The 21,436-nt window shown below is 45.2% G+C and overlaps 2 protein-coding genes across 9 annotated transcripts in view; one reads left to right on the top strand and one right to left on the bottom strand.

Annotated features, from left to right (window-relative positions):
* RALGPS1 (Ral GEF with PH domain and SH3 binding motif 1) overlaps positions 1-21,436 on the bottom strand; it is a 351,272-nt gene that overhangs the window by 276,985 nt on the left and 52,851 nt on the right. For 7 of the 8 annotated variants that reach the window (XM_040442455.1, XM_040442457.1, XM_040442458.1 and 4 more), the window contains exon 2: positions 8,151-8,238. The exons of the other annotated variant lie outside the window; for it this stretch is intronic. The gene's annotated coding sequence lies outside the window, so the exon portion shown is untranslated. The remainder of the gene's footprint in view (positions 1-8,150; positions 8,239-21,436) is intronic. 8 annotated transcript variants of the gene reach the window in all.
* LOC121009379 lies at positions 14,399-21,021 on the top strand. Its single transcript, XM_040442466.1, has 2 exons — positions 14,399-14,532; positions 20,128-21,021. The coding sequence occupies exons 1-2, from the start codon at positions 14,522-14,524 to the stop codon at positions 20,849-20,851; spliced, it is 735 nt and encodes a 244-aa protein (XP_040298400.1). The 5' UTR covers positions 14,399-14,521; the 3' UTR covers positions 20,852-21,021.

Raw genomic sequence — 21,436 nt, 5'->3', positions numbered from 1 at the left:
CAAGACCCTCGATCTCGTGGTCAGTGAGGGTCCCAGCGGACGGACCCCCAGTGATCGGCTAGTTATGCCCTATTCTGTGAATAGGAGATAGCTTAAAAACTCGGCACAACACAGAAAACCGCCTGATATGTTAACAATGAGAGATAATCAGAAATGTTAGGCGAGTCAGACAGTGAATCATCTTGAGATCTGTTCACACCATGACTGCTCGGTGGTCAGTCTGCCAAGCTGTCTGTCTTGTATCAAAATAAAATGCAAACAAACAATCATGTGCAAATATTACTCAATTCCCCAAACAGATGAGAACACGTTACATGGAGATTGCCTAATGGTATACAAAAACATTCCGGTCCTGTGCCCCAGGCAGATGACGATTTCCGGAATACACAATGTCCCTATCCCTGGATGGACGACCCTTTGGTTGTCTGATGTCAAGTACAGGAGAAGCGGGTAAATAAGTTATCGGATGTGATTACAATGATGCAAAAGTAGAATCTCTCTATACCGTGAAAGGAAATGATTAAAGGGGTTGTCTTATCTCATTACATGGGTACGAGCATGCTGAAAACAGCAATATATGCCACGTACCAAGTGCCTCCTGCCATTATTTTTGTCCCTTGTTCTCCCCCTTTTTACACTGTTTGATGTCACGGGACACAGCCACCGCTGCAGTCCAGAGTCATTATATTTTCACACAAGTTCACTAAAACAATTCATTTATGGCCACTAGGGGCCTCTGTTGTAAGGCAAAATCCATCTCTAGTAACAGAGACATAGAGGACGGCTGACATGAAATGGGGGCATGTCAGAGATCGCTGAGATACAGATCCGGATAAAAGAACTGCTTCTACGCTGTTTCTGAACATCACAGGAGCCTTGTGTGTGTCTGTAAGTGTGATTTCCTGCTCCTTATCTGCACAGTGAGATCCGGAGCTGAACACATAGTGGGAAAGGACGTCACTGCACTACTAGGAGAAGGGAGACCCTATCTGCTTGTGAGAGAAATGCATCTATCTGTGCAGCATTTATTATTTATTTAGGTAGCTGTAGTGGGCAGGATCACAAAAGTATGCATAGGCAAAAATGCAGAGCGGCTCTTGTCACGGCCACATCGCATCCATCTGTGCAGAATAGTTTCAGAGCATGCGCAGTGTGTGTTCTACACACCTCTGTCGCTGGCTGTTCATATCTACGGTGAAGTTGCTAATGAAAATGCTACACTAGCAGCCACAGGAACGTACAGGCAAGCAACACAAAGTCATCACTATAGTGCTCCTCGCCTGTGGCTAGCAATGAAGATACAAGTCACCGCCACCATAACAATCAGGAAGTTCAGGGACACACAGAACAGTGGAAGCCCTGAATGTATGGGAATGGACAACCCCTTTAAAGGGTTATTCCCAACTAAGCCTTTCATGGCTGAGATGAGAATAACCATAGAAACACTAGCCTAAGGTTATCAAAGAGCATAGCTTACTGTGGTACACTATTTGAAGGGCTTCTGGAGGTATGGAAACAGTGGAGCACAGCACCCTCTATTTCCGTAACTCAGTGTTTACTCAGGCCTTTCATGTCCGAGATGGGAATACCCCTTTAAATGGGGTAATTTCATCAGACACTGAAAAGTAACATTAAATAAATGATATAAGGCAGGCTCGAGTCCACCAGAACAGAAGTTGATCTTGCAGAGCGGTTCTGGCTCACAGAGGGGGCGATCTTAAGTGATAGCCTCCCCCCACCCCTCACGTTGTCAATTTGCTCTGTTTGGGCACATGGACAGGAATGGTCTTCATGAGACAACTCCTTTAGGGTCGGTTTGCACAGCGGAACTTTGGCACAGACTCCACATCAAACTTCTGCCAATAGCCGCATTGTGCCTGCCCTCCTATTGCTTTCAATGGGAGGCAGCACTGAAGTTCATAGGACGGCGGTGTAAAGCCACGGCCGCACCGGATTGACGCCATTTCTTGTCCGCTTGCAGCTTAGCTCCATTCGATGAAGCTAAGCTGTGAGCAGGTCTGCAGCATTCAAGTTAACAGCTGCGGTACAAACCGTATTGGTTCCTGCTGCTGTGTGAACGGGCCTTAGGGAGTAAATCCACTAGGCTAGTAAATGTACATTGATAATATGTATCAACTGTCTTATAACACACTACAATCATGTTTTAAAGAGGATTTCTCCAGTTTCATCTACTGTATATGTGCGTTATGGCAGCTGCACTGAATAGAAATTCTATAGAAATTTCCATGTGGAAAAAAAGAAGCAGCATGCCCTATCTGTAGGAGGAATCTGTGATTACTCCCCCAATAACATAAACTTGAGGCGTCAAGAAAACTCTCCATATGTACCTGTGTGTTTTATGTGCGGTTTAAAAAAATCACAAACTGAAAATGCATGAAAAAAATATGCTGAAAAAAAAAAAAAAAAAAACAGGCATGGACGACATGCAAAATTTTGTAAGCGGCTTTTCAAAATCTGTCAAGTGTACAAGAAGGGATGGCGTTCAGGATCACTGCATATAGAGTGTTGTGCTGGGGCACTGCATACCCCCACCGTTCAGCAGTTTGAGAAGGCATCAGCATAGACAGTAGTACCGCTGTCTTCTCTCTGCTCACCAGGCATAGCGTTTTACATTGTATAGTGGCTGTAATTGGTATCGCGCTCAGCACCATTCACTTCTATTGTGCGGAGCTGCGCCCAGGCTATGTGACCGATGAAAGCGATGTCACATGTCCAAAGCAAGAAGGCTGCGGCACTATTGTGAGCATCAGTGCCTTCTCAAACAGCTGATCGGCAGGAGTCCAGGGTAAAAATATGTCGGAAAACCCCTTTAACCCGTCCACCCTATAATAATACTCCTCTCATTCTTTTCCAATGTCTATAACAAGCGAGTTTCAGAAAACAGGAAATGTCAGCCAATGATGAATAGGGGCCAGTGTGAAAACTGGAAGACTTTTTCTTTTCTTTGGATGATCACTTGAGTCACACGTTATTTGTCAAAGCTGTAGTAAATTGCAACTCTGGCATGACTTAGTATCCCGGCTGCAAAGAGTCTGAAATATTCTGTAACTCATTAGTGCAAATTTAGTAATCTTACAGACGGGCGGAAACATAGACTGGCTAGACCTGTACCAATCACAGGGGCTCAGGCTGAATGATAAATCTGCTGCAGGGACAAACAATTTTCACTGCCTCTGGTTTGACTTACTGTGAGACAGAATTTTATGGCAGTATTGTGGCGCAATTTTGGATTAAAATGGCGCATCTTAAGCCCACCTCTTTCCCGCTAAGCCTTACCCCTTGTTTAGCATGTTGGGAAAAAAAAGGGTAGAAACCCTAGAGGTGCCAAATTGTGCCACTATTTAGACAGATTTTTGGCGAAGTCGTAAATCTGGGCTGTTGGGTGAAAAAATAAATAAAGAGAAGGGGGGGTAGGTAGAACCGCTTAGGACAAGAAGTTGCTGTGTAGCGGGGGAAGTCTTGCAAACACTAGAGTATTGCAAACACCACGGGTTGCCGTGAAGGAAATCGGTGGCCTAAGCCGGGCCCAATGTAGAAGATGGGTACAGAAGAGCAAGAACCGACACGCTGGATCAGTAAGGAGACTTCAGCAGGTAAGTATAATATATTTATTTTATTGGTAGGGAATTGCACTTTTTAGAGCCAGACAGGGCCCGTCATCAGATACAGGCCAATCCGGTCTAAATCTGATGAAGGGGCCCATCCGGTCCTGAAACACATAATTGCCTATCAATAAAATAAATATCTTACACTTACAGTGAGGAACAGAAGTATTTGGACACCCTGCGATTTTGCAAGTTCTCCCACTTAGAAATCATGGAAGGGTCTGAGATTCACATTGTAGGTGCATTCCCACTCTGAGAGACAGAATTAAAAAAGAAAAATTGGGAAATCACATTGTATGATTTTTAACGAATTTATTTGTCTTGCACTGCTGAACATAAGTATTTGAACACCTGAGAAACAGCAAGAATTCTGTCTCTCAAATACCTGTTACTGTGCCTTTAAAAAGTCCACCTCTACTCCACTCATTAATCAAACTTAGTAGCACCTGTCTGAGCTCTTTAAAGACACCTGTCCACCCCACAGTCAGTCAGACGCCAAATTCTACCATGGGCAAGACCAAAGAGCTGTCAAAAGACACCAGAGATAAAATTGTGGATCTCCACAAGGCTGGAAAGGGCTACGGGGCAATTGCCAAGCAGCTTGGTGAAAATAGATCAACTGTTGGAGCAATTGTTAGAAAATGGAAGAGGCTAAAGACGACTGTCAGTCTCCCTTGGACTGGGGCTCCATGCAAGATCTCACCTCGTGGGGTATCACTGATGATAAGAAAGGTGAGGAATCAGCCCAGAACTACAAGGGAGGAGCTGGTCAATGACATGAAGAGAGCTGGGACCACAGTTTCAAAGGTCACTGTCGGTAGAACACTATGCCATCATGGTTTCAAATCATGCATTGCATGGAAGGTTCTCCTGCTCAGGTCATCACATGTCCAGGGCCGTCTGAAGTTTGCCAATGACCATCTGGATGATCCAGAGGAGGCATGGGAGAAAGTCATGTGGTCAGAGGAGACCAAAGAAGAACTTTTTGGTCTAAACTTCACTCGTCGAGTTTGGAGGAAAAAGAAGGATGAGTTGCATCCCAAGAAGACCATCCCTACTGTGAAGCATGGGGGTGGTAACATCATGCTTTGGGGGTGCTTTTCTGTGAAGGGGACAGGACTACTGCACTGTATTAAGGAGAGGATGAATGGGGCCATTTATTGTGAGATTTTGAGCAACAACCTCCTTCCCTCAGTCAGAGCATTGAAGATGGGTCATGGCTGGGTCTTCCAACATGACAACGACCCGAAGCACAGAGCCAAGATAACCAAGGAGTGGCTCCGTAAGAAACATATCAAGGTTCTGGAGTGGCCTAGCCAGTCTCCAGACCTAAATCCAATAGAACATCTTTGGAGGGAGCTGAAACTCCATGTTGCACAGCGACAGCCCCGAAACCTGACAGATCTAAAGGAGATCTGTGTGGAGGAGTGGGCCAAAATCCCTGTTGCAGTGTGTACAAACCTGGCCAAGAACTACAGGAAATGTTTAACCTCTGTAATTGCAAACAAAAGCTTCTGTACCAAATATTAACACATATTTTCTCAGGTGTTCAAATACTTATGTTCAGCAGTGCAAGACAAATACATTCTTTAAAAATCATACAATGTGATTTCCGGATTTTTCTATTTTTATTCTGTCTCTCAGAGTGGGAATGAACCTACAATGTGAATTTCAGACCCTTCCATGATTTCTAAGTGGGAGAACTTGCAAAATCGCTGGGTGTTCAAATACTTCTGTTCCTCACTGTACCTGCTAAATTCTCTTCACCAATACAAGCAGCGTGCTGGTTCTTGTTCTTCTGTACCTGTTTTCCTATAGGTGCCATTAACTTATGGACAAGCAGCTTCAAAAAGTATTGTTGGTACGCATCTAACGTGGTTTCATCCATGCCTCAAATGTCAAAAGCAAAAAATAAAAAGTAAAGAAAACATTTTAGTTGTGCCTATTAGTACTAACGATGAATGCACAAAAGGCAGACTATATAAAACAATGTCAACATTAAATAATCTGAGGTTAAAAAGGTTTCCCCACAATGGACTATCACCTATCCACAGGATGTCTAATTGCTGGGGCCCCTCCTATGAGACCCCAACTGATCACAAGATTGGGGGATCCAAGCCCCCTCTCTCTCCTCCCCACAGCACAACCAGAAATTGAATGGTTACCACGGTCGAGCACGTGCATTGCCAATTCACTGAAAGCCTAAGGAACTAATGGAAACAATCGAGCACAGTCCCTGGCCGTTTCCGCCAGCTATATACACACAAGAAAGGCGCGGCAGGGCACGTGCTCGGCTGCGGCACAATTCACACCGCTCCTCCTTGGAGCGATCCCCAGCGGTCATTATGATAAATGTCTATTGTGGACAAAAGTATTGGTTATAAAGATTTTACAAAACAATACCAACCTTTGCTCTCCACAAATCGGAAAAATGTGAACTGCGTAAACAAGTTACTTCATGGCAGTAACAGTGTTGTCTTAACACTCTTGGTAATAAAGTTTGTTCCGTTACACAACAAGCGATGAACGGAACGTAAATAAAATATTTCGCTTCTACAAAAGCGCCACCTAGTGGTCAGGAAAGGAAATGGTTAAATATGGGACACTTAAATCCTTTTGCAAAACCTACCGTAAACTATCGTGATCATCCAAATAAAAAAAGGGATTTGTAAATGTGTAAAAAATTCCATTATGAAATACATAAAAACCAGGGAGCATAAAACTGTATGTCATGAACAAGGCTGTTTATACTATCGGAGTCTACTTTTTAATTTGTGGCAAAAAAAGGATTTAAGGTTTTAATCTCCTGAATGTTGGACAATCTTTATGCTTACTGGTGGCTGACCCCGCGCACTGAAGTGGAACTATCAGACGTGTCCGATTTTTTTTTTTATACAGTCATGAACTATACAGGTTCTTATATACCTACACGAGTAGCGAAAATCCAGGATGACAAACTAAAATAAAATTATACAAACACACATCTGTCTCTTTACTTTCGTGACTAGTTTGATATATCTTGATATGATAAATTTATTAGTTCAGTCATAAAATTTTTTATTTTTTTTCCAGTCCACCACCCATTCACCTCTTTGATGAAAAAAAAAAGAGGGAAAATGGTGCAAATTGATATCTAAAAGGCAATCCATGCTCCAATCAGTTTAGATCAGTAGCAGAGATGTAAGGAACCACAAGAGCAGAATCACATCGAGCTGAAAAGTGAAAGCATTTTCACTCAACGGGATACTAAAAAAAACTTCAATTTTATTTATTTTTTATGGAAAACAATAGATGCATGAGCACTTCAGTTTGTTCTCTTTTATTCGAGGAATCTCATAATTGGCTCCCTCTACCCAATGTTCCCAAAAGCCTAATTCACACACCTGTGTCCGTGCTTAAATCAGCGAAAAGGGTGGTCAGTGATGTCTCCGTAAAGATGTCCGTGTTGGATCCGTGTGTCATCCGTGTTTCACTGACCCTGCACAGCTGAAAAGTAATCCATGAAACACAGACGGCATCTGTGTTGCATCCGTGGTTTTCACAGGGACAAAATAGAGCATGCATCCATGCTAAAACACGGACCATGGTAAAAAGATGATGTGTGAATACACACATTAAGATTAATGGGTACATGTGCTGTCCGCGGAGAACACGTACAGCACATGTACATGGAACACTGATGTGTGAATGAGGCTTAAGAGTTGCACACGTCTGCGATGAATGTCCACAACAGAAAAGTATTGGTAAAGGTGAGTAGCCGGGGGGGAACCTGCAAAGTCACAGAAACCGGTAAGGCTATATTCACACATGAATGGATGGGTCAGAGAGCGATCTGCAAAAATGTGGATTGGAAAATACAGTGGTGTGAATATAAATGCACAATGCATTTTGCAGCATCTGTCGGAGGTAAATGAATGACATACAGTGGCATCTGTTGCTGATGGGCTCCAGTGTTAAAAAAAAGATTGTAGACTGCGATGAATATGTTGAATTACAGGATGCCTCCATATGGAATGGTGCAGTCTACTGTTGGGCGGCCGTGTGCACCACGCACCACGGATGCGGACCCATTCACTTGAATGGGTCCGCAATTCCAGAGATGCGGAACGGAGTCACGGTGCTTCCGTGGTGTTTTTTTCCGTTGTTCCGCAACGCAAATAAATATGACAGGTCATATTTTTTTGTGGTGCGGACACGGACCAATTCAAGTTGAATGGGCCCGGCCCGCTGCACGGATGTTGCCCGTGCATTAGGGACTGCAATTGCGGTCCCCAATGCACGGAACGGCTGCACAACCACCGTGTGCATGCAGCCTAAGAGTAAGAGTATCCTTTTGGCCTTCATCTGGCGCATGCGGTCCTATATATATACGTTTGACAACCCGAGAATTATGGGTCCCCGAGTGAATGGGGTAGTGGTGTGCATGTGGGTCCACCGCTCCATTCACGTCTATGGGGCTGACAGAGCTCTGTCTACACCACCTCCCTGTTACACACGTTGCTGTGGATTTTGATCTGTTCTTACCCATATTGCTGCCTCTGTATTTAATTCCAAACGTATTTCATAACACACCGGACATTACGATCCACCGTGAACGTCTACAGGATGGATTCTGTAAGAAGAAAATACATAATTTCATCATTTCCCTTCCTTCAGCTTTGACTTATTAAAGGCTATGGACACCTTCTGGGGCATTTTTTATTATTGCATTTTACTCATTTGGGCTAAAAATAATTTTTTTCAGTTGGTCCTTATAAAATAAAAATGTTCAGCTGTTTCTGAGATAAGGTGTTAAAAATCAGTCTGTTTGCAGGCTGTCCATTTGTTTTCTTTGAACCTCGTTATCTGACAGCTCATGTGTAGCTCTTATCCCTGATCTCCTGACCTAATAAAACACTTATTTAAGGCTACTTTAACACTGGCGTTTCTGGGTCCGCTTGTGAGATCCGTTTTCAGGGCTCTCACAAGCGTCCCAAAACGGATCAGTTCAGCCTCAATGCATTCTGAATGGATAAGGATCTGTACAGAATGCATCAATTTTGTCTCCGCTGCGCTTTTGAGGCGTACACTAAAACGCAGCTTGCAGCATTTTGGTGTCCGCCTGACGATGTGGAGCCAAACTGATCCATCCTGACTTACAATGTAAGTCAATGGGGACGGATCCGTTTTCAATGACACAATATGGTGCAATTGAAAACGGATCCGTCCCCCATTGACTTTCAATGCAAGTCAAGACGGATCCGATCCTATAGGTCATCAGTAGGACAACTCTTTTAAAGTTAAAATTAAGATTTAAGAAAAAATAAGCATATATAAGATAACTAAGATGGATAAAACAATTCCTCACATATAACAGTCAGTAACAGATGCTGGAAATCATTTTCTTTGATGAGGACAGGGGCTTCTCCAGTGTCCTGTACACACAGTGTACCAGAAAAATAACATGGAGCCGCTCTCACCTGACATCCAAAGAAGCAACTCATCCTGTCACAGACAGGGGGCAGCACAGGACATGTAGTACCTCAACTACTAGACACCATTACAGGAATTTACCAGAGAAATGGGAGTGCAAACTGGTTGGATGTGAATCTGAGGAATCGCATGTGGAGTCTAATTTCAACTTACGATGGTCCAGGAAAGACCATTGTAAGCTGAAAACACTGTATCCTGAGGCCATTGTATCTTGAGGTGCAACACGCCCTTGAGGAGCCGAAGTGGAGAATGGGAGGGGTAGTGGCTCTGACTATAGGATGTGTCACACTGTGAGAGGAGGGCACACCCTTTCTTTCTTCCAGCACTCCCTGTAGTTGGGGCTCCTGCCTGATGGGTGTCTGGCAGGAGATGTAGTAGTGCAATGGCCAGCGTAAGGTGTGATGGGATTCAGGAAACCAGGCTAAAGGTAGAAGAATAAACGTCTCTTTTTACTTGAGTGCAAAATAGGAGTTGTTGTACATCCAACAACACAATCTGTACACTGTACACATCCTTTTCCCAGATGGTGAGGTAGGAAGGGAGGCTGGCATAGTAGCAATTAATGGCACTCTTGGTATGCTATCTTGCTAAAGTCTCTCTTTCTAGAATCTATGGCTAGCGACTGTAATCTGACAATTATGGCTGTAGTGTCCACTGCAAGCTACAGGTCTTTAGAAGCATGTCTGGCCAGGACGTGGTTAAGTGTGATGGGTGTCTTAACTGTCATCCCTCACAAGCAGCAAAGTCTGGTTGGCTGTAGTGGCAGGCTACCTTGCTGACTCCTATGCTCAGCCATGCAGATTCTAATTTCTTGTCTTCCTTCCTGCTCTCTTTCTTGTTGAAGCAGAAGTACATTTCTCAGATATTGGTTCGTCCCTGGATCTTGAGGCCTAAGGAGTATGAGCACATGGACTCGCTTCCTCCGTCCTAATTCACCACAATACTCCCCCCCTCTAAACAGAAAGTAGGACCCGCCACTCCGGTCAACAGTTGGGAAACAGGGTAGTTAACCCTGTCTCTGTTAACCATACCAGGTCATGATGGGTGTACATAAAAATAGCATAACATTACAATAGGAACAAACCATTTACACATACTCCCTGTACTGCAGAGGGACCGCTGTATTGAGATATTGTCATATAATGGGGCCAGCAGACATCCAGCATGTACACCAAAAACTGAACACGAAGTAGGACCAGCCAGTTCTACCTACAGTTGGGGAACAGGGTTAACCCTGTCCCTGCCAACCATACCAGGTCCTCAGTATCTGATCGGTGAGGGTCGGACACCCAGGACCCCCACCAATCAGCTGTTTGAGAAGGTAGCAAGCTCCTGTGAGCGCCGCGGTCTTCTCTAGGCCAGTGACGACACGTTCATCGATCAGGTGGCCTAGGAGCAGTTCAGCCACATTTCACCGCTCCTGACTTGTCTGTTTTAATAGCTTCATGCATTCCCCACGTACTAACAATTCTGGAGCATCTATTCTTATGTCTGTATGTTGTGCCATTCCTCTATTATTTCTACTAGAAGTTATGAATAATTGCTAGCTGTCTGCAGTAAGGGTACAGAGGGAGGTAACCAGCTGGGGGGGTGTCCCTGCAGAGTCTGAAAATGGCAGCACTGATTGGATTAAGTGAGTCTGTGCAGGGACACGCCCCCAACTGGTTACCTCCCCTCTGTACCTTTACTGAAGGCTAATAGCAATTCATTTATAACTTCTAGTAGAAATAATAAAGGAATGGCACAACATAGAGCCATAAGAATAGTGTCATGCTCGTAATAAGGCCTGGAAACTAGAGAAGGAAGATGGACACCTCCTAGAGAAAACCCTAACTCCAGTCCTGACAGACTACCAGTATGAACAGGCCCCAAAGGTAGGTAAGTTCATACACCAGATACCTGGAACTAATGTCAGGACTAAGTCTACCTGTTCCTGCAAAAGGAAGGACGAACAGGAGTCTCCCTCAGGCCTAATACAAACAGAGAAAGGCAACACACACATACATACTGTGACACAGTGAGAGGTTTTGTCTGGGAAAACAGGTATTTTCCTCCCAGCATGTGCTGCTGGGCTGATTTACAGCCAGGTGAGGTAAAATACCGGACAGGATTTTAAGTGCCAGTCCGGGTTTTGGCAGCAACTGGCTGTCCTTAAATAGGCAGCTGGGCTCAGAAGCCAGGTCTCTGTGTTGGGATCTGGGAGCCTTGTGTCTGGATGACGGCTTGCTACCTGTTTGCTATGGTCAAGGACTCTGAGGCAGAATTGCCGCATGGCGTGAATTACCACCAACACCACAAGGTGACTTTTTGTTTAATTATGACTGCTTGTTTTGTCACTTGCCTAAAGTGTGAATAAAACACTGAACGGTTTAATCCAAAGAACTTGTTGCCTCTATACCGCGTCCGCCAATCCTGTCTACCAGAGCGAAACCCCACAATACATATAAACAAAATACAAAAGGGAAAGGAAACACTTATCTTCGATGAAGCTTTGGTAGCACCAGGAACTCAGCCGAGAACCAAACACAAGCTAACCACAACTCCAACACAAGCTATAAAACGCACAGCATTGTGGGAGAAACAACAATAAATAGAGAAGGATAAATAACCACCGGGAGAAAGAAGGTGAGGCAAGCACCAGAAACAACACAGATGTCATTTGATCCAAAATGGAAACATGTCAGATCAAATCATGTGTTGCCAGTCTGTCACGGGAACGTCCGTATGTCTCGATACTTCCGTGACAAATAGATGCTCCAGAATTGTTATTACATGGGAAATGCATGTAGCTATTAAAAACAGACATGTCAGGAGCGGTGAAAGATCCTCTTTAAGTGAATGGGGCTGAGCTGCGATACCAAGCACAGCCGCTATACAATGTACGACGCTGTGCTTGGTAAGAGGCTACTTTCACACTAGCGTTTTAAATTCCGCTATTAAGATCAGTCATAGGAGATCAATAGCGGAAGAAAACGCTTCAGTTTTGTCCCCATTCATTGTCAACGGGGACAAAACTAAACAGAACGAAACGGAGTGCCCCAGAATGCATTCTGTTCCGTTTGGTTGCGCTCGCCTCGCGGACAGAATAATGCTGCAAGCAGCGTTTTTTCTGTCCGCAATATGGTGCGGAGCAAGACGGATCTGTCCTGACACACAATGTACATCAATGGGGACGGATGCGTTTTCTCTGACACAATAGAAAACGGATTCGTCCCCCGTTGACTTTCAATCGAGTTCATGACGGATCCGTCATGGCTATAGAAGACATAATACAACCGGATCCGTTCATGACGGATGCAAGCGGTTGTATTATTGTAACGGAAGCGTTTTTGCAGATCCATGACGGATCCGCAAAAAACGCTAGTGTGAAAGTAACCTAAGCTGCGAGAAGGCCGCGGTGCTCACAAGAACGCCAGTGCCTTCTCAAACAGCTGATCACCCAGGGTCTTGGGTTTTGGACCCCCACCAATCAGAGGATAGGTCATCAGTAATTAAAAAAATAAATAAAAATCTTGGAAAACCCTTTTAAAGGTGCCGACTATAATTTAAATGGGACAGCTTGATAACATGAGGAAAGCATCTGTCGCCAGATTCTGCATCCCACAGACCTCATAGTCTTTCACTCGCTGAATGTATCGGGATCATCAATAAGTAATCAATTAGTACGAGAGCTCAGAGAACTGGAGCAAAAGAAATTAAACAGCAGCCGAGGTGGAACAAATTCATCTTCCCATCATTAAACAGATTACTGACGTGTCCAAGTCACCTCGGACGAGCCCAAGAGATCGATATGTCGCCGCCGGTACGTCCCATGATCCGATAGGCTCTGAGGTAAACGAGTTCTGGTTATGAAGGGATTAAATACTCTATTAATCATACATAATGAGGGAATTCAGTGTGTGCAAAGTGAGCAGCTCATATTCAACAAGCAACAATTCCCCATCAAATTCTAAAGGAAAGCATAATCATTTCGGTCCAGAGACACTATAAATAGTGTTGAGCGAACTTCTGTTTTAAGTTCGGCGTCTAAAGTTCGGCTTCCGGTTAGCGGAGAATCCCGATATGGATTCCGAATTCCGTTGTGGTCCGTGGTAGCGGAATCAATAATGGCCAATTATTGATTCCGCTACCACGGACCACAACGGAATTCGGAATCCATATCGGGATTCTCCGCTAACCGGAAGCCGAACTTTGGACGCCGAACTTAAAACAGAAGTTCGCTCAACACTAACTATAAAGTAAACTTCATCAACATAAAGAAAACTGCTTGTGTACACCGGTACGAGTCCTGAAAATGGGACCCCTGCCAGAATGAAATATATATACCCCGATTGTACTGACGAGATCATATTAAATGGGAGTCATTTCCTATGAGACTTCCATCCATACCCAGTAGTGACAGGACGGCGCCAACATGATCTTTCTTAAGACATGGGCGAAGACGCTGCAGATTTTCCACTGCAGAACGGCACCCATTCATTATCAATGGGTCTGTGCACATGGGGCGACGTCTCTCACCGGCCATCTGTGCGCAGAAAGTTCTATATGGTGCGTCTGTCACGCAGACCCGGCCCCACAGAAATGAATGTGGCGTGGGTTAAAAAACGGAAGGCATCCGGATAGAATACGTTTTTCACTGGTGGTCGCTAGATGTTAAACGTAAGGTTTAAATGCACACCATGAGTATTGCGTGCGGATTTGTGTGGGAACAATTGAGTATATTGTATTCCATCAGGTTTTCTCTGAACAGATCCTGATTCGTTCCGTATCGCTCACGTGAAATAAGCCTGAATCCGCGGTGTGTAACAGCACCAGCAAAGTGGAGCAAATCTTATGCACTCGATGCGGATAAAAAAAAAATAATTTGCAAAACCTGCGATGCGTATTTTAACTTTATGCCCATTGCAACGCGCAGGGTGAATTCCATGGGAAATACGCATGAAACACAATGCAGATTTTGCAGCAGAAGCAAAGCTTTGTGCAGTGGAAAATCCACCCAAACTGTACTGCAGTATTATATGGCTGGTGCTGTATACTTGCCCTGCACGGACATACATAAGACAAAGCCAGCGACAGGCACACATGTTAGGGGAAGGGACGGAGGGTCCGCGCCTCTTTCTTCTTTTTGCAGGCACCTTCCTAACAGGCGCACCTCTGACTGTGCAGGAAGTATTGATGGCCTCCATGCCAACACAGGACTTAACACAAATCCTCAACTGATCTGCGAGTTGCTAAGCAAACGCCACTACAACACAGACCCGTCCTCTCCCGGCCGTGGGGGGTGAGAAAGTTAAGACTTTCACATCTTGCTCTAAAACTACCAAACGTTTTACCCTGGGCGAGGAGCTGGCCGCAGCGGTGACATGTGAATCCGTACCGAGGAGCAGACTGGACTAGAGGAGGCGGAAGATCCTCCCGGGGCAATGATAAAAAGGTAAGGACGGGATCTGCCCTCCAGATCACAAAGATGTAATGCCAACGGCCAGGCAAATATTTACATACAGAGTGCATGCTAAGCAAGAGCACACGGCAACTCAATGCCACCAAGTCTGCAACATAGTGCAATGCGATTAACTCCTTCACTGCCAAAATAAGGGCGAATGCAACAAAAGTTTTTTTTTTTTTTCTAATCAGTCCTAACCTCATTAATATGCAATTAAGTGTCCGTGGTGGTAAAACCTCTAACGTCGTAACACGCCAATGCTTACCTACTCGGGGTATATTCACATGACACGGTTCCATATCAATTTTTTTCCACGGATTTCTCTAACCTGCTTCAGTTTTGCAACCAGGATGTCCGAATGCATCCTCACTACTTTGCTCAGACCCTGCAGAGCTATAGTGGTATCAGTATAACCATTGCTAGATTGTAGGACACTTTAGTACAGTTGCTAAAAAAAAATTAAAGCAAATTTAGACGAATACGACTGGGATTTTCCGCAGGGATTTTCTGCTGGTATCCCGCAGCAGCAAAACTCAGACCAAATGGTGCAGATGTTGCTGCAGAATTCATTGCGTAAAATGATGAGGGTCCGTCGCCTATTTCATCCTATGCATTGCAACGGGTAACATCCTCAGCAAAAAACGGAACCACAATGCAGGTCGGCGTTATGCGCGTACTCCGCTGCAGAAATGTTCCTGAACATGTGGATGGAGCTTTTTAAAAATCTCATCCACTTCATTGCATTAGGCCTCACGCCAACGACCGTACGTATTTTGCAGTCTGCAAGTCGCAGATCTGCAAAATACGGATGTGGCCCACATTGCATCCGCATTTTTTGCAGACTTGTTGACTTCAATGGGTTCCGCTAAATATAGGACATGTTCTACCTTTTTGCGGTTCGGACATACAGATGTGGAAGGCATGCAGAACATCGGCGTGCTTTCCCCATTCGTATATCTATTTCCCATAGACTATATGTTTGCAAATTGCGGACCAAGAATCCATTGAAAACAAAAAGGTCCACAAATAGAATGCGGACAGCACACAGACAACATCCGTATTTTGGCGATCCATGATTTGTGAACCGAAAGACAGATACGGTTGTGTGCACAGGGGATTTCCTACTGCAGCATATCCACCCAGGGGGGCAGCAAGTTTAACAAGTACTGCAAGTTTCTTTGAGCCTCGGACACAAAGCCTAAGCTGTAAATGCCCATCATCCACCTTAGTCCTACAGTGCTGTGGCGTTCATCGCCCCTTCCAAGGTCCTGGTGCTGAAGAGAGCCCAAAGGTCCCATAAGATGAGTTAGAATAGCATAAAAAAGGCACAATAAGTATAAATGACTCTTACCATACAAGTAACTACCTGACTTTTATAACGCATGCGATACATAATCTGGTATGTGATGAAGTGGGCCCTGCTATAGATTTTGCACCGAGACCCAGGTAGTTATTTTCTAGTTACATAACCGCACTATACGGAATAAAAGTTGTAGAAAAACATATATATATCAAATGAATCCGTCCTGGAAAACACACACATGACTATACAGCCTATAAAAGAGCACAATATTCAATTACACTGATACCTCGCACAGACACCAGAGGGCGCTCATACATAAAAGAAGGCAGCACATTCCTGCACACAGTCATGCGAATATTATGGACTATGAGACGATCGAAACATTGTAATTTATACCTATAATAATTACCTGCAGAAACGCTCACCTGGCACAGCACACTGGTATATAGAACATCGCAGCTATACTCAACAAGGGAGAGGTCAATAGGAATGATCATTACACAGCTACAGCTCTAATAACTGATGATCATTAATAACTCAGATTGTATGATATGAATATGATTAATGTCCCATCTGAGGAGAGAACAGGAAGGTGAATAATCACAGGGGATAATGGAAGACATTCATATCATCCTACTTTAAGACACACTCCATATCTAAGCTTAAGGCTAGGTCTACACCACGACAACTTAGGGCACAACTACACTGCGACATTTTGTCGCGCGACAATTTTTATAATGATCGTCTATGGTGTCGCGCTGCAACATGCAACATACTGCGACAGTTGCAGAAAAATCCATCTCGAATGGATTTTTGTGACTGTCGCAGTCGCAGTATGTTGCATGTTGCAGTGCGACACCATAGACGATCATTATAAAAATTGTCGCGCGACAAATGTCGTCGTGTAGACCTAGCCTAAGTGAGGACAGCTTGCTGTCAGTGAACAGGAACATTCTTGTTTGAGGGTAATTTCCATATTGATGGGTAGGTCATCAATATTTGATGGGCGGGGGGTCCTATTCCTGACAACCCCGCCTATCAGCTGTGTGAAGAGGCCACAGCACTTCATAAGCGCCGCAGCCTCTTCCTAGGCCATGTGAGGTCACGTTCGTCGGTCACGTGGCCTAGGTGCAGCTCATTTGCATTCAAGTGAATGGGGCTGAGCTGCAATACCAAGCACGGCCACTATACGATGGACGGCGCTGTGCTTGGTAAGCTGCCAGGAGACCGCGGCACTCACCGGAGCTCTAGTAAGTGCCGCAGCTTTCGGAAGGGGTGGCAGGAGTCGGACCCCTTTCCAATCTCACATTGATGACCTATCCTCAGGATAGGTCATCAATATGAATATCCTGGAAAACCCCTTTAATTGCACCCGGTCTAGGCAATGCTCTGTGAGCCAAGAACACCACCACATACCTCTCTCCTAACCTGATTGTTTGTTACAATGTTCCAGCGCAGGTAATACTATTCTTCATACAGTTCAGATCTCAGATTTCAGCTGTGGAAAGTATTTTCAGCATCTGGGAAAAATTGTTCCTTTTCACAGCAAGCAGAGATCTTGAAAACTAAGAGGATTTAAAACAAAGTGTATCAGAAAGTCACAGAACTTTATTAAAAGGGGGAGGGGGGGCATCAATTGCTAAAACGAGGATCTCAAGTCCCTATTTCAGAGAAGCTGCAAAGGAGCAGTGGCCACGAGTGTCAGTGCCGCTCTAGTCAGTCTATGGGACTGATGGAGAACGCCGAGTAAGGCCTCATGCACACGGCCGTTGTTTTGGTCCGCATCCGAGCCGCAGTTTTTGCGGCTCAGATGTGGACCCATTCACTTCAATGGGGCAGCAAAAGAAGTGGACAGCACTCCGTGTGCCATCCGCATCCTTTGCTCCGTTCCGTGGTCCGCAATAAAAATATAACCCGTCCTATTCTTGTCCGTTTTGCGGGCAAGAATAGTAGTTATATCAATGGCAATCCATGTTTTGCGGATCCGCAATTTACGGACCGCAAAACACACAACGGTCGTGTGCATGAGGCCTAAGGCTTCGTTTACACTTCAGTGCTGTCGCATTGATTTTAATGTCATTGCTCACACATCAGTGATTTTCATGGAAACGTGCACTACTTTGGGCCATGATGTGGACCGAACACTTCCACTGAAGGGCATCAGTATTCTGTCAGTGGTATTTCAGGGACCATTGGTAGGAGATTCTCTGGAAATTAAGAGTCCAGCAGAAATGTCCTACCCTTTTCTGCAAAAAGGACAAGAATACGGCATGTTCTATTTTTCTGCGGGGCCGCGAACTGAACTTACGGATGTAGACCGCACACAGTGTGCTGTCCGCATCTTTTGTGGCCCCATTGAAATTAATGGGTCCGCATCAGACTGCAAAAACCGCAGATCAGATACGGACCAAAACTACGGCTATGTGCATGAACCCTAACACACGAGTGGCAAAAAAATGGACACGCGGACCAATGGACACACGGACAAAACACACACAGATTTTACACGGACACGGAAATGTGAATGAGGCATAAAGCACACGGATGTCTGTCAGTCCCATAAACATTTGGGCACGACCTCCACATTTATTCGCGAACTCATGGAGGCATTGAGGAGGAACAGGGGGCTCAGGACCCCGTTATAGTGATCAATGGGAGTCCTAGCAGTAGGGCTCCCCCCCAGGTTTCCAACATTTATCACCTATCTTGTGGATCGGTGAGAAATCTCAATTGTGGGAATAACCCTTAAGGTTTAAATACATAAAATTGTGAAGACATAAAACTGAGCCGACAAGTACAGGAGGGCACTGGGGGATCGATAGGAGGACCCTTCTAGATATGAGCCCAAGTACAGGAGGGCACTGGGGGATCGATAGGAGGACCCTTCTAGATATGAGCCCAAGTACAGGAGGGCACTGGGGGATCGATAGGAGGACCCTTCTAGATATGAGCCCAAGTACAGGAGGGCACTGGGGGATCGATAGGAGGACCCTTCTAGATATGAGTGTAAGTACAGGAGGGCACTGGGGGATCGATAGGAGGACCCTTCTAGATATGAGTGTAAGTACAGGAGGGCACTGGGGGATCGATAGGAGGACCCTTCTAGATATGAACGTAAGTACAGGAGGGCACTGGGGGATCGATAGGAGGACCCTTCTAGATATGAGCCCAAGTACAGGAGGGCACTGGGGGATCGATAGGAGGACCCTTCTAGATATGAGTGTAAGTACAGGAGGGCACTGGGGGATCGATAGGAGGACCCTTCTAGATATGAGTGTAAGTACAGGAGGGCACTGGGGGATCGATAGGAGGACCCTTCTAGATATGAGCGCAAGTACAGGAGGGCACTGGGGGATCGATAGGAGGACCCTTCTAGATATGAGTGTAAGTACAGGAGGGCACTGGGGGATCGATAGGAGGACCCTTCTAGATATGAGTGTAAGTACAGGAGGGCACTGGGGGATCGATAGGAGGACCCTTCTAGATATGAGCCCAAGTACAGGAGGGCACTGGGGGATCGAAAGGAGGACCCTTCTAGATATGAGCCCAAGTACAGGAGGGCACTGGGGGATCGATAGGAGGACCCTTCTAGATATGAGTGTAAGTACAGAAGGGCACTGGGGGATCGATAGGAGGACCCTTCTAGATATGAGCCCAAGTACAGGAGGGCACTGGGGGATCGATAGGAGGACCCTTCTAGATATGAGTGTAAGTACAGGAGGGCACTGGGGGATCGATAGGAGGACCCTTCTAGATATGAGTGTAAGTACAGGAGGGCACTGGGGGATCGATAGGAGGACCCTTCTAGATATGAGCCCAAGTACAGGAGGGCACTGGGTCATCAATAGGAGAACCCTTCTAGATATGAGTAAGTACAGGAGGGCACTGGGGGATCGATAGGATGACCCTTCTAGATATGAGCGCAAGTACAGGAGGGCACTAGGTTATCAATAGGAGGACCCTTCTATATATGAGCGCAAGTACAGGAGGGCACTGGGGAATCGATAGGAGGACCCTTCTAGATATGAGCCCAAGTACAGGAGGGCACTAGGTTATCAATAGGAGGACCCTTCTAGATATGAGTAAGTACAGGAGGGCACTGGGGGATCGATAGGAGGACCCTTCTAGATATGAACGTAAGTACAGGAGGGCACTGGGGGATCGATAGGAGGACCCTTCTAGATATAAGAAGGCACTGTTGACATTGAAGAACCTTAGTTAAAGGATAAGTAGATGCAGATGTTTAAGCCAGGTCGTTGCACTCACTCTGACTTATCTCACAGGAAAATCATGTCAAGAACCCAGAAAGAGTCCAACATCCACAAGGTGAAGATCCAGCAGACATACTGGGCGAAGGACACAACTGAAGAGGTGTTGACAGAGAAGGGGGCCCTTCGGACAGGTAAAGTGGTGGAGGAGGTGGAATATTATGACACAAACCTGTACGACCTTGCCGTCAATGAGTCCTGGCTGAGCAAAGCAGGGAAAGAATGGAGACTGATTATTGACAAAACAAAGTCAACAAAGCTGGAAATCCACAGTCCTTCGAAGAAGACTTTGATGGAAAGACAAGTCAACGCCACCGACCCCAAGACACAAACATCTCCAAATATACCAAAATTCAAACAAGATGTCCACAGGGCTGATCGTAATGGGAATACAGACCCTGAAACACAAAGAAATCTAACTTGCTATGAGTTGGTAGAAGAAAAAGGAATAATTAAATGTCTCTCCCAAATCTTACACATCGATGTAGAGTTGGACAATGTACAGATAAGGAACTTTTTAGACAAGGCTGGGATCCAAAGATATACCAGTGTCAGCAACGTCACGCAGGAGACCTTCCAGCTCAGGGACATCTACACGGTAGTCCTAAAACAGGATGGGGTCTCCTCCAAGAAGTCTGTGGTGATCTCTATCGATGTAGAGATAGACAACGTGACCCAAGGATTTCAGAGGATTGAACATTTGGCGAATGAACTAGACCTCCAAGTTCAACATGTTTAAAATCCATAAGTGTTCAACAGCAGCTTCATCCTCCTGACAATGGAAAACGTCTTCATATGCCAACATCTCAGGACTGTTTTTGTCCCGCGTTTCACATAAATGTTGGAAAAAAATTAAGGATGCAAAAGTGCAATACACTAAGGTTTTCCATCCTGCAGATCCAGCAAAAAAGAAAATTTACATGTTAACTCTAAGGCCTCTTTCAGACGGGCGTTGCGGAAAAATGTGCGGGTGCGTTACGGGAACACCCGCGATTTTTCCGCGCGAGTGCAAAACATTATTATGCGTTTTGCACTCGAGTGAGAAAAATCGCGCATGTTTGGTACACAAACCCGAACTTCTTCACAGAAGTTCGGGCTTGGGATTGGTGTTCTGTAGATTGTATTATTTTCCCTTATACCATGGTTATAAGGGAAAATAATAGCATTCTGAATACAGAATGCATAGTACAATAGCGCTGGAGGGGTTAAAAAAAAATCACCTTAATCCACTTGCTGGCGCTGCCGGCATCTCGTCTGTCTCCTTCTTTGCTGAACAGGACCTGTGGTGAGCATTCATTCCACGACCTGTGGTGACGTCACTCCG

This window comes from Bufo bufo, chromosome 8 (genome assembly GCF_905171765.1).
Source record: "Bufo bufo chromosome 8, aBufBuf1.1, whole genome shotgun sequence".
NCBI classification, from domain to species: domain Eukaryota; kingdom Metazoa; phylum Chordata; class Amphibia; order Anura; family Bufonidae; genus Bufo; species Bufo bufo.
This window is presented reverse-complemented; position numbering and strand designations above follow the sequence as displayed.